General features: G+C 55.2%; 1 protein-coding gene and 1 long non-coding RNA gene across 2 annotated transcripts; one reads left to right on the forward strand and one right to left on the reverse strand.

Moving 5' to 3' along the window:
- Nucleotides 1–1,048: 1,048 nt before the first annotated feature.
- On the reverse strand, nucleotides 1,049–10,681 carry LOC142864836 (uncharacterized). Its single transcript, XR_012915139.1, has 4 exons — nucleotides 10,302–10,681; nucleotides 5,628–5,831; nucleotides 3,503–3,575; nucleotides 1,049–2,525 (listed from the first exon to the last, which is right to left on the reverse strand). It is a non-coding gene; the product is annotated as an uncharacterized LOC142864836 (long non-coding RNA).
- Nucleotides 10,682–11,031: 350 nt separating this feature from the next.
- On the forward strand, nucleotides 11,032–13,666 carry FOXD2 (forkhead box D2). Its single transcript, XM_012776346.2, has one exon. The coding sequence runs from the start codon at nucleotides 11,112–11,114 to the stop codon at nucleotides 12,591–12,593; it is 1,482 nt and encodes a 493-aa protein (XP_012631800.1). The 5' UTR covers nucleotides 11,032–11,111; the 3' UTR covers nucleotides 12,594–13,666.
- Nucleotides 13,667–18,511: the final 4,845 nt, after the last annotated feature.

An 18,511-nucleotide genomic window follows, 5' to 3' on the forward strand; every position in this document is an offset into this window, starting at 1 on the left:
TTGAGCAGGAAATCACTGGAATGTAGCCAGGCTCCATTTGGATGCTGTTTGGGGCTGGCAGGGACCTCTGGTGGCTGAAAGTCTCTTGTTCTAGTGGGGAACCCGGCTGTTTGGTGTGGAATAGGAAAACTGGCTGTGGTTCCCACTTCCCCAGGGTAGCCCTCCTAGATCGTCTATCCTTCCACTTCCTCTTGGCAGCTCTTGGTAGCTGCGCCACTGCCCAGGGCCTTGGAATGGGAGTGGGGTCGGTGGTCCTAGGTGCATAGAAGGAGGAGAATTAGGGACAAGAGGCCTGGACCCTGCTAGAGGGAAACACAGGCCCTACCCTGGGCATTAGTCTGTCTCTCTGAGTTGTGGAGCGGCTGGGGCTTGGTGGGCCTCACACAGGAAGGCTTCCTGGAGGAAGTGGACTGGAGTTTAAAAGAAAGGGAGGAGAGGGTCTGCTGCTCACATTCCTAATGAAACCCCTTCTTCTATCCCGATCCCTGTCCAGCCTGGCAGACTGAAAACACTGACTACTTTCAAAGCAATATAGGTGGGTCCAAGAGAGGGAGCTAGAGACAGAGGGGTGGGAACAGAACAGGAGGGAAAGGCAGGAAGTCTTTGCTCACAGACTTCCCTGCTCCCTTGCCTGTGGGCTGGCTGGAGACACTCACAAGCACCCGCTAGTTCTGGTTCTCACATCCCCTGCCTTCAACACTCACAGTGCCCATGAAAAGTCCGGGTGCAGTGGCTCACGCCTGTAATCCCAGGACTTTGGGAGGCAGAGGTGAGAGAATCAATTGAGGCCAGGAGTTTGAGGCCAGCCTGTGCAACATAGTGAGACCACATCTTTAAAAAAAAAAAAAAATTTTTTTGGCAGCATGTGTCTGTAGTCCCAACTACTGGGGAGGCTGAGGCAGGATTGCTTGAGTTCAAAAGTTTGAGGTTGCGGTGAGCTATGATGACACCACTGCACTCTAGCCTAGACAGCAGAGTGAGACCCTGTCTCAAAAAAACAAAAACCAACCAAACAAAAACCACACACACACAATCAGAAGCATGTTTACACTGTTTTATATCTTAATTTTTGTTTTCAGTCAACAATTTATCTTGGAGCTCTTTCCAGATCAGTACATAAAGAACTTCTTTATTCTATTTTACACAGTGTACTATTCCCTTCTTTGGAGATGCCATTATTTGCTTAACCAGTCCCCATTGATGGACATTTACATTGTTTCCAACTTTTTGATATTCCAAACAGCGGTGCTATGAGACCTTGTGCATATAACATACCATACGTGTGCAGGTACATCTGCAGGAGAAATCCCTAGAAGTGGATTTCCATGTAGTCCTTGTCAGGGCGCCACTCTCCCTGTGTGGTCACACTGGCTCTTTTGGTAACTGTCTTCTTTTATTTCTCAAAAATACCCTTGGTGACCGTAGTCAGAATTTCACCTGCTCAGACCCCACTGCCCTCTTCCCCAGGGCCTTCCCATCAGTCTGTCATCAGAGCCCCTGATCAGGTGTTTTGGCCTCTGTCTCTGGGAGGCCCAGGCACTAGCCACCCCCATCCTGGGTGTGGTCTGTACCCTGGCCATCAATCTGTCCAGGGTGATGGCCCCTTGCACCTTCTAACTCCTGAATGCTGGCATCAGTGGCAGGCAAAGGGAACTAGCTTTTGGGACCTCCACTGGTCAGGCCCCCAGGTTTCCTGCCAAACACTGCTGTTGTCCCCTCCGTACCCCCGATTGGATTGGGACTCCTTTCTTCTGACCACAGGATCGTATTCTAAGAGCTACTCCTCTACCATCTCAGATTTCTCATTTCATTGTCTGTAACCCCCCGAATGTGAGTGGCCCTAGCTTTGTGGGAGGAAGATCAAACAGAGCCCTGTGAGAGGTGTGTGTATGACTCCCGGGGGGCCAAACTCTGCGGCTGGAAACGAGGTGCTCAGCAACCTGGGAACCTCTGGGTTGGCCCAGACCTGTGATGTCAGATCATGTAGCAGTTGGCGCCACTCAGGGCTGACCTAGGCAGAGATGAGGAGGAACCTGTTCTGGCAGGTTCTGAGGGGGCTGGGCAGGGCAAGGCCATGCAGAAACATGATTATTATTACTGTGAACGGAAACTGCTCACCTTTAGAATCATAGATAGGACATAGTATTTAGGAGCCCTGGTTCTGGAGCCAGATTGTCTGGGACAGGGGATGCACTTCTCACTTGCCAGGTGAGGAAACTGAGGCCCTGGGAGAGGCAGGAGCATACCTAAGGTCACACAGGAAGGCAGGGCTGGGGCTGGGAGTAGAGCCAGGCCCCACTGCTGCTCTCCAGCTGCAGGAACAAAGCAGTGGGAGGTGCATTCCCCTGGCAGGATGGAGCAGGCATCCTGAACATGCCAAGGTTGGAGAGGAGGGCAAGGAATCTCACTGACACATCCTGACCATGGTTGGCTCCAGTGATGCCACTAGGTCCCTGGAGTCCCCTTGAGGTGGCAGGCTAAGAAATTTCCTTGGTCCCAGTCTCCAACCCGGCATTCTGGATGCTCTACAAAAGAGGAAATGAAGGCTTAGAGATTATGTTTCTGAGATTAATAAGTGATAGGAGCATAATCTGAACTCAGCTTTAAGACCTGAACTCTTTCTGCTACACCTGATGCCTCCAAGATTCCTACTCAGCAATTACCCAGCCTCTACTCAAGTACTTCCAGTGACGGGGAGCTCACTACCGCTAAGGTAACCCAGCACATCTCTGAGGAACAGCCCAGCTGGGATGTCCTTGTATGAGGTCACAGAAACTGAGTCTCTCTACCACTTTCTGGTTCTCTTTTACCTTGATCTCTTTGCCCCAGATCAGCCCTGCAGGGATTTGGAGATAGCAGCTGTGTTAAGCTTTTATTCCCCAGGCTAACTACTCCAGACCTTTCCTTTGTGTCTGTAGGACATTTTCCCATCACTTCCTGTATTAATTAGGGTTAGGTTCAGCTGTGAGTGACAGGCTGACCCCCTCCCCGCCAATTCCACATCAGCGGCTTCAACAAGATTGAAGTTTATTTCCTTTTCACATAAAAAAAGTCTGTGCAGGCAGTTCAGGGTGGTATCGCAGTTCCGTGGTCTCAGGGACTTGGGATCCTTTTCTTTTGGGACTCTGCTCTTTGTGAAATTCAACTCAGCTTAGCTTAGTAGAAGGGGCGATTTCTTTCTTCTGAATATCTGGAAAGTCTAAGCATTCTGGTTTCAGGTAAAGCTGGGGCCAGGGACTCAAACACTGTTATTAAGGCTCTGTCTCTCTGTGGCTGTTCCCCTTTGTGCATGGGCTTCAATGTTAAACAACACTCTCTACAGGAAAGACCACTTCTGCAGGCAAACCTGCATGCTTATCTTCTCATCCAAAAGGAGAAGTACTCCTCCCAGAGCCCCAGAGTCCATATATCCTAGAATCCCATAGTCTATGTATCACCAAATCCCAGGGTCCATATATCAAATCACGTAGAAGGAGTGACTGGCTCAACTTAGGTCACTTACCACCGCCTGGACTAATCACTGGGCCTTGGACTTGCAATGCTATATTTTGACCCAGCTGGTTGCCTGTCTGCTCCTGGCAGGTGAGTTTGAGGGGGATAGAAATTGGACATTAGGATCACATGGAACACAGGAGGGGAGGTTTCCTTCCATAGAGTTAGGATATCCCCAAACTATAAGCATAGTCAGCTCATCACGCCAAGGAGATTGAGTTTTGTCTTACAAAAATGATGAGCCCCTGAAAGATTTTGGCAGGGCTCAGTTTGGCAGCTGGTTAGATTTGTCACAACCATTTAAAAAGGTGGAAACTGAGGCAGAGAACACAAGAGACAAATCCAATGACTGCTGTGGCCAGGAACCATGGATAGACTCTATTGGATAGGGAGACATGTTCTCTCAGGAATGGGGACTGATGGGGGAGAAGGAACCTCTGTTTTCAGAGTATGCATACTTCTATTAATGATCCAAGCTACCTCTCTGGGGTGTCCCAAACGGAGGGAGAGATAAGTCATATCATTCATTCTTTCATTCATGTATCCACACCTCACATTAATTGAGCACCTACTGTGTGTCAGGCTTTGTGCGTGGCAGGAGGTAGAGTGATTGATAATGATAATGAAGCATTTATTGAGCTCTTTCAAAGTTTCAGGCACTGGGCTAAGTGCTTCATCTCATTTAATCCTCACATCCCAGTGAGGTAGGTAAAATTATTATCCTCATTTTGTAGAGGAGGAAAGATATGGATAAAGGCAGTATAATGCCACTCCTTTCTCAAAGAGCTCACAGTCTACAGACTGGAAAAGGAATCATAACAGGGGGAACTCTGAGCTTTAGGAACACAGAGGCGGGAGCCTCTCACAGTTTGGTGAGTGTGGGGTGCTGTCAGGGAAAGCATCTCATAAACTTGATGTTTAAAATAGACCAAGAAGGATTAAGAGGAGTGAGCCAGGCAGAAGGAGTGAGCCACATGCAAAGGTGAAGAGGTGAGAAAGAGTACATCAGGTATGAGTGGAATGCAGGAGTTGGAGGTGAGGCTGGACAAGCAGGTAAGGGCCAGGCTGCCAGGTATCCTGTGCAGACAAGTATACTATACCTAGAAAGTGAAGCAACCAGGTTGCTGGGCAGATATCAATGGGGCCTCATGCAAATTATATGCAAATCACCCTCTCAGTTTCTCCTTTAACTCTATAATTATAAGCACCAGAAGGCCTCCTTCTGTAGCTCTAGGGTCTCAGCAGTGCCCTATTAGCAGGAGCTGTTCCACAGCCCCTCCTCCCTTGGGGGCTGAGGGAGGCTGGATGGGGGAGGGTGGTATTTGCCTGAGTTGGGTCTGTTCGCTGTCTCCAGCCCAGCCCACCTGCTGATGTAAGATACTCAGCCAACCCCTGATATTGGAGCCCTTCAAAGTAGCTTGATCTAGGACAGGGGAAAGAAGGGTCTGACCTCTCAGCACAGCTCTGCCCTCTCTGCCTTCCCTTCTGCCCCATCCAGGAGCAGCGACCACCCTCCCAGCTCCCGCCTGCATTTCTCCTTTTCTATGCCCAAACTCCCCCACCTAGGCCTCACCTATCAAAATGAGATCTCTCCCAAACTACTTGCTTCCCATCCAGGTGAGATGGAGAGGGCTGGGGCGTGAGGGGAAGATACTAGGGTTCTAGTTCCACCTCTGCTACCAATTTGCCATGTGACCTTGGGCAATTCAGCCCTCTCTGGGTTTCAATTTTCCCCAGCTGAGAAATGAGCTCTGAAAATCTACAATCCAGTTTTGAGATAAATGACCATGCAAGGGGTGGGTGGAGAGGATTAACAGTCTGTTTGGAGAAGAGCGAGGCAGGAAGCAGCTCGGCTGTACAGTGTGGTGAGCGAGCGCTGCAGTCAAGTTCAGACATTACCTTCCGCGGGCTCAGAGCAGGAAGAGGGGAGGATGGGTGGGCTCTCAAAGTGGCTTCGTTTTGGAGGAGGCAGGATTTGAGCAGGTATTGAAGCATGAGTACAGGCAAAGCAAACGTGAGGAAGGAGTGGTGTCGGGAGGTTAGGAGTCTCTGATGACTTTGCCAAAGGGGCGGAATGGGAGTGGAGTGGGGAGAAAGGGTGCTTTGGTCTCAGAGCTCGTCGGCTAGTTCCTGACTCTTTACGTGGTTGCGAGGTTCCTCCAGAGGTCGCTGTTCCCCAGGAATCCGTCACTGGCGTCCGCGTCGGGAGGCCAGAGCTCCAGCCGGTCCGCTTGCTCTGCTTCTACGAGGCTTATGCGGTTCTGCACCCGCCGCGAAGGACGCAAGGACCCGACAATATTTCCCCGCCTGCGCGGGGACTTGCGGTCTCGCTATTTACCCTGTATGGGTTAAAAGCGACTGCTTGTGTGCGTATTGGGGGAGGAGGGGTGCATAGGAGGGCCGGGTGGGTACAGCTATCCGCCTTCCCTCCTGCCCTGCCTCGCCCCAACTCAGGGCCCCAGAAGGGCGTCTGGTTCCAGAGGTGCAGCTGCTCTGACAGGCGAGTGTACTCGGTAGGAAGGAGGCTGCCGCTCCAGCCTGACTGGCTGTCCTGTGGCGCGATCCCTGTACGCACTCCCGGTTCTCCCTGCCATAGTCACAGACCCAGACCCAGACCCAGGCGCGCGCTCGCACGTCCTCCTACCCCGCCTGGCCCCGGGCGGGTTTGCAATCCCAGGTCGCGGAGCTTCAGGCTCAGGGGGAAAGTTGTGGGCCTGGATGGCCAGCCTTCCAGGGCAGTCCCAGGTCACTCCGGCTCTGCGGACACATAGCTTCAGGTCCGGAGGGGAGGACGCAGCACAGGCCCCTGTCGCGCTGGGGCGTACTCCGCCACACAGAGCCACCGTCACCCGGGGCGCAGACACAAGAGAGGACAGAGAAAGAGAACCTCGGCCCGGGGGACAGAGGAGCCCATAAGAGCACACTTAGACCCGCTCCGGCACACCTGGAAGCGCCCCCCCTAACCTGACCCGGAGCCCGCGCCCGAGGCCTGAGCGGCGCTGTTTTCTACCCTTTCCTGAGCCCACAACCCTCTTCCCGCGAACCGGAGTCGGCAGCTCCACAGCTCGCTGTCACCAGCCGCGGGGTGCTCAGAGAGCCCCTCACTAGGTATTGGGGGGCGGGGAGTGGGATGGACGGGGCTGGGTGGGGACTGTGGCCAGGAGTAAGAGAAGGAAAGGAAGATGAAATTTGTGCTCTGGAACTTTTTCACACTGAGGTGTGCGGGCTGAGAAAGAGGCGCCCGGCCTCTGCGCCAGCGCATGGGGGTGGGCAGGTGGGTTTGGGGGGTGGGAGGAGAAGGCGCACACGCTGGAGTCCCTGTCATTTCTGTGCCTGAGGAGCTGAGCCACCTGAGGTCTGACTCTGCGAGTCACACGGTTTGGAGTCCCCGGCCTCCCTCTCGGGCCAAGGGATCCGATCGCCCTTGAGCAGCCAAAGATCTGGGTGGGGAAGGGTCGAGAAATGTCCCAGCTGAGGCCCGACAAGAGCGGGTCTCCTCCAGAGCTGCAGCCCCTTCCGGAGCAGAAGCGCCAGCCTCCCCGCTTTGCCTGCGGCTGGCCAGTTTTGTGAATACAATTAGAGAAGTGTGTGAGCAAGGTGCCCCCTGACTGGCTCTGGCCTGTTTTTGCAGCCCACCTGTGTGGAGAAGAAGACCCTCGTGCTAGCCGACCTCAAACCACCGAAAGGCAGCGCGGTCGTTCAGTGCGGCGACTCAGGACAAACTCTGCCTCTAGCCGGTACTGCTTTCCGCCAGTTTCTCGATTGACGAAATCATATCCGCACAATCGCCATAGGGCTGGCTCTCCTTTTTCCCAGAAAGGAGAACAGCTCGTTTACAGGGACCATGAAAGGGAGGGAGAGACTGCCGTATGCTGCTGATAGTATATAATTCGCGATAGACACTGGACAACTTCTCCCCAGTTATCTGAACATTTTGGAGTAGAAAACCTCAAGCAGGCACTCCCCAAAACGCTTCCTCCCAGTTGTCCTGGGCTACTCAAGGAAGGTGGCCAGGCAGTGAGGCAGATGACGGAGGTGGCCAGGCACGACCAGAGACATTCTAACCAAGACCGCACAGGCCATAGCCCTCCACTGTTTGGAGGCTGCTGCAGGTGTGGATGCTGGATCTCAGGCTTCTGGGAAAGTGCCCAGGTTTTCACAGAGACCGATGGTCTCCTGAGGGGCGGCAGATACTGCTGGAAGACAGTGAAGAGGCTGAGCCCGTGGGCAGAAACAGCAGGGGCCATGGGAGATGTGAACAAAACAAAAGGAATCCAGAATCTTGGGGTCACCCTTCTCCCAGCCCCAGTGCACCTACTCCTGATGCTGTTTAAAAGAAATTGGCCCAGAACCTTGGCAGGAATGAGAGGCTACCAGAAATCTCCCTCCCCAGAGTGGAGCTTGGTCAGGGAAGCATAGTTATTTGGATAAATAGACAAAATCTGGGCTGGGAGCCAAGACACCTGGGTCCAGCCCAATTTAGGGCTCCTCAAAAACCTGACAAGTAATATGATATCCTGGGCCTCAGTTTCCATTCCTGTGAAAGTATGTGTGTGAAGGGTCTGGATCATTCCTTAAAGTCCTACCCCACCCCCACCCTGCAGAAGAGGGAGTACTCCCTTCCCCAGAGTGGGTCTCACTAGCAGCCAATGTACAGCAGGCCCAGGCGCAGGCCCGAGCTGGCTGCTGCAGCTGCTCTGTAGAGCTTCTTGTCTGAAGCATCAGAACCAGGGAATCTGGGCTGCAAATGTCCCAACCAGTCTTATCCAGAGGCTGGGTTGAGGGGCTGGAGCCTGGGGAACCAAGAAAGTGCTGGCAAGGTGGGAAGCTACTGGCTCCCACTTGCCATTTTAAAAATGAAGACAGTCAGAAGGTGAAATGGAGTAGGATGATGCCAATACTGTTTTTCTCTCCACTTACTTAGACACTAACAGAGCTGAGCTAGGTTGGAGTTGGTGTGTGGTCCTTGGTGTGGGGTATCCATGAGGGGGTTCTGGAAGTGTGAGATAGCAAGCTTGAGGTATGTGTAGGGTTGCCAGATAAAATAAATCTGCTAAATCTAGCAACCCTAGTTATGCCAACTTATCTGGACTCATATAAGAAATTTCTTTTCAAGACCTTTCTTCTTCTTTTTCTTCTGGAGGGCCTTGTCACCCAGGGAATCCAAATTCCAGGGCTCCTAATCCCTGTCCCATAGATTGAGGACAGACCTCTTCTCTTTTTACTGAGGAAAGTCTGTTTATGCAGTGCACTAGATGGATTCCCTTGGTTAGAGGTCCCAGAGGGTGCCCAGGGGACTTGCTCTCACAGGATATAAGCAGCTAGACTTGCCTTCCACTCCTTTCTGCTCTTAGCTTGGGAAGATGAAGAACTCCATTGTAAGGATTCTGTGACAAGGGTCGCTTGTCACCCAGCCCTACTCTGTCTTGTTGTAGGAGCCTGGGTGAGTCCTTTTCCTCTTCTCTGGGCCTTTATAACCCCCTCTGTGTAAAGGGAGAGTTGGATTAAGGCTAGATTGATGCATCTAATCTATGGATTAGAGGCTGTTGTTACATTAAAGAGAATTCATGCACCCTGACATCCACCCCTGCTGATATAGCCCTCTGGGCCATTCCCTTTCACCCAGCACTATCTACAGGGGGCCGCAGAGACTGGAGATGGCACCAGTAACCCAGTGGGGGTGGGGTGGGGGTGGAGGTGGAGGGGCTGGACCAGGGCTTAAGATCCAGGTGGGAGACTTCATGGCCTCTAACCTCTTTCTCTCTCAGAGAACAGGACCTCAAGAATCTGAAAAGTGCTCCCAATACCGTCTTTATAAATAACTTAGAATATGGTTACTCTTACATACTAGTCGCGGGGTATGTGTTTTTACTCTCATTTTAACAGAGGCAGAAACAGAGGCCCAAAGAGTTTAATACATTTGCCCAAGGCGACAGAGCGGGTAAGTAGTGAGGCCAGGATTGGAAGCCCAGCAGCCTGACTCTAGGATCCCTGCTCTCAACTACTATGCAGACCAGGAAACTGAGGCTCAGAAGGGGAAGTTACCTAATGAGGGTCACATAGCCTGGTGACAGGGGAACGCCGCCGGGACTCCAGCCTCGCATGCCCGAGCCTTGGCCACTGCGCGGCGCTGTCGGGGCAGCAGCCCAGCCACCAGCCCAGTTTTCGTCCGCGTCCAGAGTCCATCTCCCCTTCCGCGCCCCAGAGACTGAAATGGGCCCAGTCTATGTGGAAGCCACTCGTTTCTGGGTCCTGGAGGGAGGCCAGGAGAGAAAGTCCTAACAGGAGGGGCAGGAACTGGGTTGGTGAGAAAGAGTGCGCAGGACCAACCCTACACAAGATCCCGAGAGATAAAGGCGCCCTGGCCCGGGGCTGAGGTCAGCGTTCACTCAGGGAGGTCAGGGGGCGCGGAGAGGGGATCCTGCTGCTTGTCTGTAGGACCTACAAGTCTGGCGGCCAGAAAGGGGGCAGTCCTCAGTGCGACTAGGGGTGGAGGAGAGGGGAAATTAAGCCAAGGAGTCCCAGACCCAGGAACAGACACGCAGACAAATGCAGCTTCCACAGGAAACGGAGACAGAAATTCACGGAGGATGAGAGATAGTCACAGAGGCCGAGACAGATGGATACCAAGACATTAAGAAGGTCGGAGTACAGGCAAACTCGTAGCGACGGACCGGCCCGCGCCCCGGGAGTGCGGCAGAAAAGCTTCGGGGAGGGGACCACGAGAAGGCGCGCACTCCCTGGGTCTCCCCGCGAGGAGATGGGTGGCGGGCCCCTGGCCTTAAGGCGAGAAGGGCACAATCTCTCACCTCTCCGAGGCCCGAGGCGGGGAGTGCCAAGTTTGCTGCTCGCGATCACTCAGGTGCGTCTCCCCCTTGGGCCCCGGCTGGCCCAGCTCAGACGGCGTAGATCTTGGCGTCCCGGGCTCCCGCTCGAGCTCCGACTGCGCTTCGGCCTTGGTGGCCCGGGAGCCGTCTTGGGGAGATGACGAGTGGGGTTGTCGCCAGCTCCGGCTGCAGACGCGTAAACCTGGACATCCAAGGGCTGAGCGCACTGAAGGCGGCGGCTCGGTGGAGCAAAGGTTTGCAGGAGCTCGGGGAAGAGGAGGACCCGCCTCCAGCCACCCTAGCTGAGCTCCCGCGGCGGCGGCGGTTTGTTCCCGCCGGGCCTCTCCGCCGAGGCTCTTCGCCCGCCCCCTCCCGCCCCGCCCCACCCCACTCGTTCCTGGGAGCTCCGCCCCGGGCCCGCGGCTCTTCCGCCTTAGGCAGCAGCTGGGCGGGAGGGACTAGTCCCCCAACCCCACCACTCCCCCCGGAGGGGACTCGGGGCCGAGGCCGGCCAGGATAAGGGGAGGCCTGAGCTCCTTCCGCCGGTGCCCCGGTGCAGGTCCCAGCTCGCGCTCCCGGGGCAGGAGGGAGCCTCCAGTTGGGTGCGCACTGGAAGGTGAGAGCGGCGGAGCTGGGCCACCAGGGGGCGCTGCGGAGCTGGGGGACACCCCTCCCTGCCCGCCTCAGCCCCCCGCCCCCTCCCCGCCCGCGCGCAAAACACACTCGCCCCAGAGGCAGCGCGGCCGAGCCCGAGCCGCGGCCGGAGCGGAGCCGGAGAGCGGCGGCGGCACCATGACCCTGGGCAGCTGCTGCTGCGAGATCATGTCCTCCGAGAGCTCCCCGGCCGCGCTGTCCGAGGCCGACGCAGACATAGACGTGGTGGGCGGCGGCAGCGGTGGGGGGGAGCTCCCAGCCCGCTCCGGGCCGCGAGCCCCCCGGGACGTGCTCCCCCACGGCCACGAGCCTCCCCCGGAGGAAGCCGAGGCAGACGTAGCGGAGGACGAGGAGGAGTCGGGTGGCTGCTCGGAGGGCGAGCCTCGCGCTCTAGCGCCCCGGGGGGCGGCGGCTGCCGCGGGAAGCCCAGGGCCGGGCGCGGCGGCTGCCCGAGGCGCGGCGGGGCCCGGGCCGGGACCGCCGTCGGGGGGCGCGGCGACGCGGAGCCCGCTGGTGAAGCCGCCCTACTCGTACATCGCGCTCATCACCATGGCCATCCTGCAGAGCCCCAAGAAGCGCCTGACGCTGAGCGAGATCTGCGAGTTCATCAGCGGCCGCTTCCCCTACTACCGGGAGAAGTTCCCCGCCTGGCAGAACAGCATCCGCCACAACCTCTCGCTCAACGACTGCTTCGTCAAGATCCCCCGCGAGCCGGGCAACCCCGGCAAGGGCAACTACTGGACGCTCGACCCGGAGTCGGCCGACATGTTCGACAACGGCAGCTTCCTGCGGCGCCGCAAGCGCTTCAAGCGGCAGCCGCTACCGCCGCCGCATCCACACCCGCATCCGCACCCGGAGTTGTTGTTGCGTGGCGGGGCTGCGGCGGCGGGGGACCCTGGCGCCTTCCTGCCCGGCTTCGCTGCTTACGGAGCCTATGGCTATGGCTACGGGCTGGCGCTCCCGGCCTACAGCGCACCCCCGCCGGGGCCGGCCCCGCATCCACATCCACACCCGCACGCCTTCGCTTTCGCCGCTGCAGCCGCCGCTGCTCCTTGCCAGCTGTCGGTTCCTCCAGGCCGTGCTGCTGCACCTCCACCCGGACCTCCGACGGCCTCGGTGTTCGCGGGCGCAGCGTCGGCCCCAGCCCCTGCGCCTGCCCCAGGGTCGGGCCCGGGCCCCGCAGGCCTGCCCGCCTTCCTGGGTGCAGAGCTGGGCTGCGCCAAAACCTTCTACCCAGCGTCCCTGAGCCCCCCTGCGGCTGGCACCGCAGCCAGTCTGTCCACTGCACTTCTGCGCCAGGGTCTCAAGACGGACGCGGGCAGTGGTGCAGGCGGCGGGGGCGCCGGGGCAGGGCAGAGGCCTTCCTTCTCTATAGACCACATCATGGGCCACGGTGGCGGCGGGGCAGCACCCCCGGGCGGTGGCGAGGGCTCCCCGGGACCGCCGTTTGCAGCAGCCGCTGGTCCAGGGGGTCAAGCCCAGGTCTTGGCCATGCTGACTGCCCCGGCCCTGGCTCCCGTAGCCGGCCACATTCGCCTGTCGCACCCTGGGGACGCGCTGCTGTCCTCAGGGTCTCCGTTTGCCAGCAAAGTCGCCGGCCTCAGTGGCTGCCACTTCTGACCACAGCGGGCTCAGGTCCGCTTAGGCCCGCACTCAGCCTCTCCCCAGAGCTCCTGCGGACCCAGCGGAACTCAGGGAGTCTATTTATGAAGAGTCTGCAGACCTTGGACCGGCGCGAGTGACTTGGCACTTCAGGCTTCACGCTCGGAATCTCGCCGATAGTTGGGACGAAGCGGGCTCTATCGCTCAGGGCGAGGCCCAGGTCTACGCGTGAAGAGGTCGCAAGTCAAGATCCCAACCCAGTTTGAGCAGTAAAAGAGGGAGCGGGGAGCCTTCGTTTTTTCCCTGCCTCTGCATCTCTCCGCAGCCCCGGAAGCATGCACTCCCGGAGAGATGCCTGCCCAGGCCCTGCTGATTTCGCCAGAAACACCAGCGGCGCTGAGAGGTGTCCCTTTTTGCCTCTCCCCTCACTTCCTTCCCCAACTTTGAGACCCAGCTTGTCCAATATTATAATTTAAAGACATCTATTATCCGCTTTGTCCTTAAAAGAAAAATTCAATCTTTTTTTTTTTTTTTTTTTGCTGTTCTCCAAGGAAGTTCGTTCCCTCTGAAGCCTAAACCGGTGTCTACGCAGGCGGAGCCCAACGGAGAGTTGTGAAGCAGGGGGTCTTCACAAACCCTGCAGAAACCCTGGATCCCACTCCACTGAGGAAAATCCTTTCTCTTTTGTGTTTGGGTGCTTTTAAAGGAACTTTTCCCCTTTACCGTGGCCGGCTGGGTCCAGCCATCCGGGGCCAGCAGCCCTCTCAGCGTTCTGCTCTGTCCCAGGCCCTGCCATATTTATTGTAGCTGAAGGTTGGGTGGGAGAGAAGGGTCAGGCCAGGGACTGCAGAGGTGGGAGTGGGGTGGGCGAGGGCATGCCCTGTGGCAGGGGTTCCTGTAAGTATGTGTAAATATCTGTACAGCGGCGGCTCTCTGCGTTCTCTGTCCACTGGGTGTGCATTGATTTAGATTTCTCCACTGTGGGGAGACTCTGTGAAATCATCTGATGGTTTGTGTGGAAGAAAAGAAAAACAATATGTCTCGCCCCCACTGCCCCTTGGTGTCAATTGAATAAATGTATGTGAACTTCAGCAGTCACTAGCTCTGTCTGCTTGCCTGCACTCCCTTGTCCCTTTGGGGGCTCTCTCAGAAGACCCCTAGCTCCCCAGCAGAGGGTGGGGAGGAAAGGCCTGGAGGCAGGCCAGGCAGGCCAAGGAGGGCTTGGGCTCATAGGACACAGGGGGCACTTCGGTTTTGGCCTTGGGCTGTCGATGAGGCCAGGTCTCTGGGAAGCCTGTGACCCCTCCAGCACTTTCATTTTCACTCTAGTCCTAGGGTTTTTGCCTGGAGTTCAGGCAGATGGGTTGTGTTTCAAATGCACCTGAGGATTCTCATCTCCTAGTTAAGACTTTAGCATGGCCTGGACAGAGCTGGGTGCTAAGTGCTCATGAGCACTATACCCACTAGGTACCGTGTGAGTTGAATATGTCTCCATGCATACTCCGTATGGCTCTGTGTGCCGGGCTTTTATGGAGCTTGTAATTTGTTTTTGTGTTTGGGTCAGCACGTATCCTTGCTTTTTTGTCTTTTTTATGAATTGTATTTCAGAATATCTTTGTTTTTATTTCTGTGTGTGTCTGTGAACATTGTGCTCGTGTGTTTGTGATTCTCATTCACTGTCTCTCTGTCTCTAGGAGGAGAGGGGTTTCTCCTTGGCCACTGTAGGGCCTTTGGAACCCCCTCTCCTCTTCCCACACCTAATGGTCAGAGTGAAGTCTTGAATTGGGGACTGTGAAACCTTTCTTTCCTGAAGCCCGAGAAGGTTAGCAGTGTACTATGAGCTGAAGGAGAGAGTCAGTGGGGTTACTCTGTTAGGGTAAAACTTCCCTTCCCTTGAGCCAGGCTCATAGCCAGAAGCTACTGTCTAAGTGCAAATCCATTGGCCTGGTTGGAGCCTTCCATAAGCCCATCTAGCCTCCCAGCTCTCTGCTTGTGTCTGGGACTCTCAGTGGCCAAGGGTGCAAGGGTGTTGGGTGAGAGGTGATGCTTTGGGTGAAGGAAAGTTGGTTGCTTAGCTCTTTTCTCTACATTCCGGTAAGATCATGGGAGAGGAGAAACATGGAAGTGTAGGAAGAGGCAGTCCAGCCTTCACAGAAGACAGACACATGTTGAGGGCAAGGGTTGGGAGATGAAGTGACAGGGAGACAGAAGGAAGAAGACAGGGTCAGAGACCCAGATGCCGAGGCCTTGTGAGGAGTGGGCAGAGAGAACTTGAGAGGGTTGGACCATACGGGCCTCTTCACATAGGGTCTCCGCAACTAGAAATAGTAGAAAAGCAGGAGGAGGTAGAGGACAGAGGCCCCTATAGAAAAGGGATCAGAAGAAGGATGAGGGTGGGAAGAATACACAAGAGGGGGTGGGAAAGGTTGTTGGGACTCCCACGTCTGTCATCCTCTTCAACAGTGGAGGAGAGAGAAAGCTGGAAGTACATATTGGTAAATACAGCCCCTCTGCCAGAGTTGAGGCACCCTCTCCTCCACCTTGTTGAGAGAGTGTGGGAGTTGGAAGGTCAAATGCAATGGGACACCTTGCCATCATTTTATCAAATGGCTCAGAAGTAAGATTAGGTTCAACCTTAAAAAGGGAGAAATGTCTGCTGATACCGGGATAATAGTGTCTGGCTGGCTGCTTTGTTGACTTCCATTGCTGAGTTTGATTTCATTTCTTTTCACTTGAGGAAGAGTGAATGTTACCCTGGGTGTGTGTGTGTGTGTGTGTGTGTATGTGTGTGTGTGTGTGTGCTTTCAGTAAAGTGCTTTGTAGCTATACAAAGCTACTCATTTACCATGAATACATCACTCCCAGATATTAGGTTGGAGCTTTAAATAAAAGATTTATCAAGTGGTCTTTTTTTCTGTAGAAGGGAGAAAATTAAGTCAGCTAGAATTCATATCTGATGGTGTATAGATAGATGTGATACTTCCATAACTGCTATTTATAGGAGTAGTAGATCCTTCTGGCTTCCTTTATGTGTCTTTGTGTGTGTGTGTGTGTGTGTGAATTTATCTGAACATTTTGTTTGGTATCTATATGTATCGGAGGATCTGTATCAGGAAAAGTTAGAAAATAAGAGGATTGGGGAAAAAGAGTGAGATGTGCTATTATGAGAGCTTTGAGGGATTTTGAGGCCCTAGCCGTATGACTCAGACCACAGTTTCCCAGTGGGTTAAAAAGACCAGACCTGGGCCTGATATAATCATGGTCGAGGACCCAGGCCAGAGAGAAGCCACTGATGACCAATTGGCCTTGAAAAATACGCAGAAAGGGAATTGCCAAGGAAGCCCTGGCGGCTCCAGATGCTGAAGGTGGGGGTGAAGGGGGGTATTTGGAATTCAGGACTCCTTTAGGTTGTCTTCCTGGGGAACTGGTTAGGAGCTGGGAAGGGCCCACCTGGAAGCTAGACTGCAAGGAGAAGGATGAGGGACTTGCAGGATTTGTATGGTAGAGTTCCCCTCCTGGCTATTTGTTTTTTCTTCCTCTAGACTGGAGGGACTCAATCGGTGTCTCCCTCCCAACCCGTTTGTGCATAGGGTGGATGTTCAATTTAAGGAGCCTCACTTAGGCAACAGGACTCCTGGGAGGAGAAACAGGCCCTCCCATCTGTAGCGGCTCCTTTCCTGCGGCTTCGCTGGCTGTTTGGGTGGAGGCAGTGAGGTGCTGCTTCCCCTTGGGGCACAACAATCGGTGACAATAATAAGAAAATATTCAGGGCACACCTTCATCTCTCGGAGGTGAGAAAAAAATGGTAAGAAATCGGCCTGGGGTTCAGAGAGAGCTGCTGAGAGCGGGCAGTTTAAAGGGGAAGAAAATTGGCGAATTTCACTGGTCAATTTCACTTCATTTCGTTCAATTTCGTTCAATTTCATTCCTTTTCATCCGGCGCCGGGAGGCCAGAGGCCACAAGGAAGGGGAGGGGGTCTTTCCGGGCAGAATTTCCCCCATCTTGCAGATTTACTTTCTATGGCTGTGAAGAACAGCCGTGATTCTCAAACTTTGACATACGTTTTTCAGCCGTGGCTAAGAGCAGACATTTTATTTTACTGAAGGGTATTTGGTTTGGGTGATCGAAGCACATCGGTGAGCCTCTCCCGCACTTCTTTCTGGCAGCCCAATTAAAGCGGTTAATTCTTTTCACCGCTATTCCTCCGCATCTTTCTTTCTTCCTCCTGGGGCTCCCCGGACCACCCAGGAGCCGGAGTTGAGGTGGGGGCGGACACTTCCCCTCCATATCCAATTTGTTCTCGCCGCAGCGGGCGCGTCTTCGTGGTTACAAAGCGCTTTTTCCCTGATGACTTTTTTCCCCTTTTCAAAAACATTTCTTTCTCCCCCCTTCAAATAGGAACCCCCTACCCCCAGGCCCACCACGCCTCCCTCTCCGCTCTGGTTTATTTAAACTTCGCCTCCTCCAGAGCCGCCGTAGCGCGCACTTAATGAAGTTGAAGGCTCGGTGAGCCCGGGTGAAGAGGGTTTGGAATCTGTTGAAAGGGGCGTTTTGTGACACTGATTGGGGCGGGGGCGGGGGCAGTCGCGGACCAGACAATGAACGACCAGGCGGGTTTTCCTGCGCACAGGGTCAGGCGAATAAAGGCGCCGACGCTGTTTAAACGGGGGACCCTGCAAGAGAAAGGGAGAAAAGATTTTGAGTGTGGAGCGTGCCTCGTAAGGTTTCGTGCTTAGGGGGAGGTGGGAGGAGGCAGTTCCCCTAGAGTCTTTGCGGACCGAATTCGGAGTTTACTTCGAACCGCGTTCATTGCGCCAAAGAGAAGCGAAGCGAGTTTGGGGTTGCGCCTAAATTATTCGGATTCGTGCTTCAACAGGTTGTTTAGGCTGGGGCCAGGGGAGGCGTCCAGGAGGACCAACCGGATTATGAGATCCAACCTACATTTGCCCCTGGTGCTGGTGCTCTGAGGTTTCGGGAGAAACGTCGAAAAAGAACTAAAGGTGGGCAGCAGTAGGACAGGATAATTCAGCCTCTTAAGCTTTTCATCTATCAGGGTATTTGAAAGCAAAACAAGTGTTGATTGGATTTTTGGAGCGGAATTATTCAGTTCTTTAAGGTCGGCATAGACACGTACCAACAAAGAAATCTGTAGGGAGGACAGAGATTCCCGGCTCGAGTTTCGGGAACGAATTTTTCCGCGGGCTGGTGGGCGCGGCGCCGCGCGGCTCGGGGCGGAGCGGGCGCCGCCTCCTTCCGCAGCGGAGCCAGCGCGGCCCCCCAAGGCAGCGGCCGCTCGAAGACCCGGAGGCTTCGCACTGCCCGGAAAGGGAAGCAGTTTCCTCCTCGGCGCCCCACTGCTGGACTCCGGGCTGACACCCTCTGGGTTCTTTGCGACTCTCCGTGCGCTGGCGGCCTTGAGTCCGGGGTCCCTGCGGAGCGCTGTCTTTTCGCTCCACGCGGACTCCTAGCGGAAGTCGCTTGCTGTCTGCGACTTTGCAATTTCTCCCTGGGCCAGGGGTCTCCACCGGGTGCCTTCCTCTTTGCACGCCAGAAATGTCCGCGCCGAAATGTCGTCGTCCTGGAGAGGGTAACAGAGTCCCGGCCTTTACCGTCCCTCTATTCCCCGCACGGTTATTGGAGATGCGCGGCTCCCGAGGGGTGCGCAGCACACCCGGCATGAGCGCTCGGCCCGGGAGGGTGGGCTCAGCCGCGGCTACGGGGATCCCGCGCAGTTCGCCTCGCGAAGCCGAGGCCCTGGAGGTCTGTGCTGGGTTCCCCAGATGTTGGAAAATTGCCTCAAGCTGTTTTCACCTCTGGGCCATTTCTGTATACGCAAGTATCTTTGGAATTGCGGTTGCACGGATCTTAAGACTGGAAAAGGCGAATTATTGGGAGAACAAAAAATTAAAATCCGTCACTTCGATTCTTAAAAATC

This window comes from Microcebus murinus, chromosome 2 (assembly GCF_040939455.1).
Source record: "Microcebus murinus isolate Inina chromosome 2, M.murinus_Inina_mat1.0, whole genome shotgun sequence".
Classification (NCBI taxonomy): Eukaryota; Metazoa; Chordata; class Mammalia; order Primates; family Cheirogaleidae; genus Microcebus; species Microcebus murinus.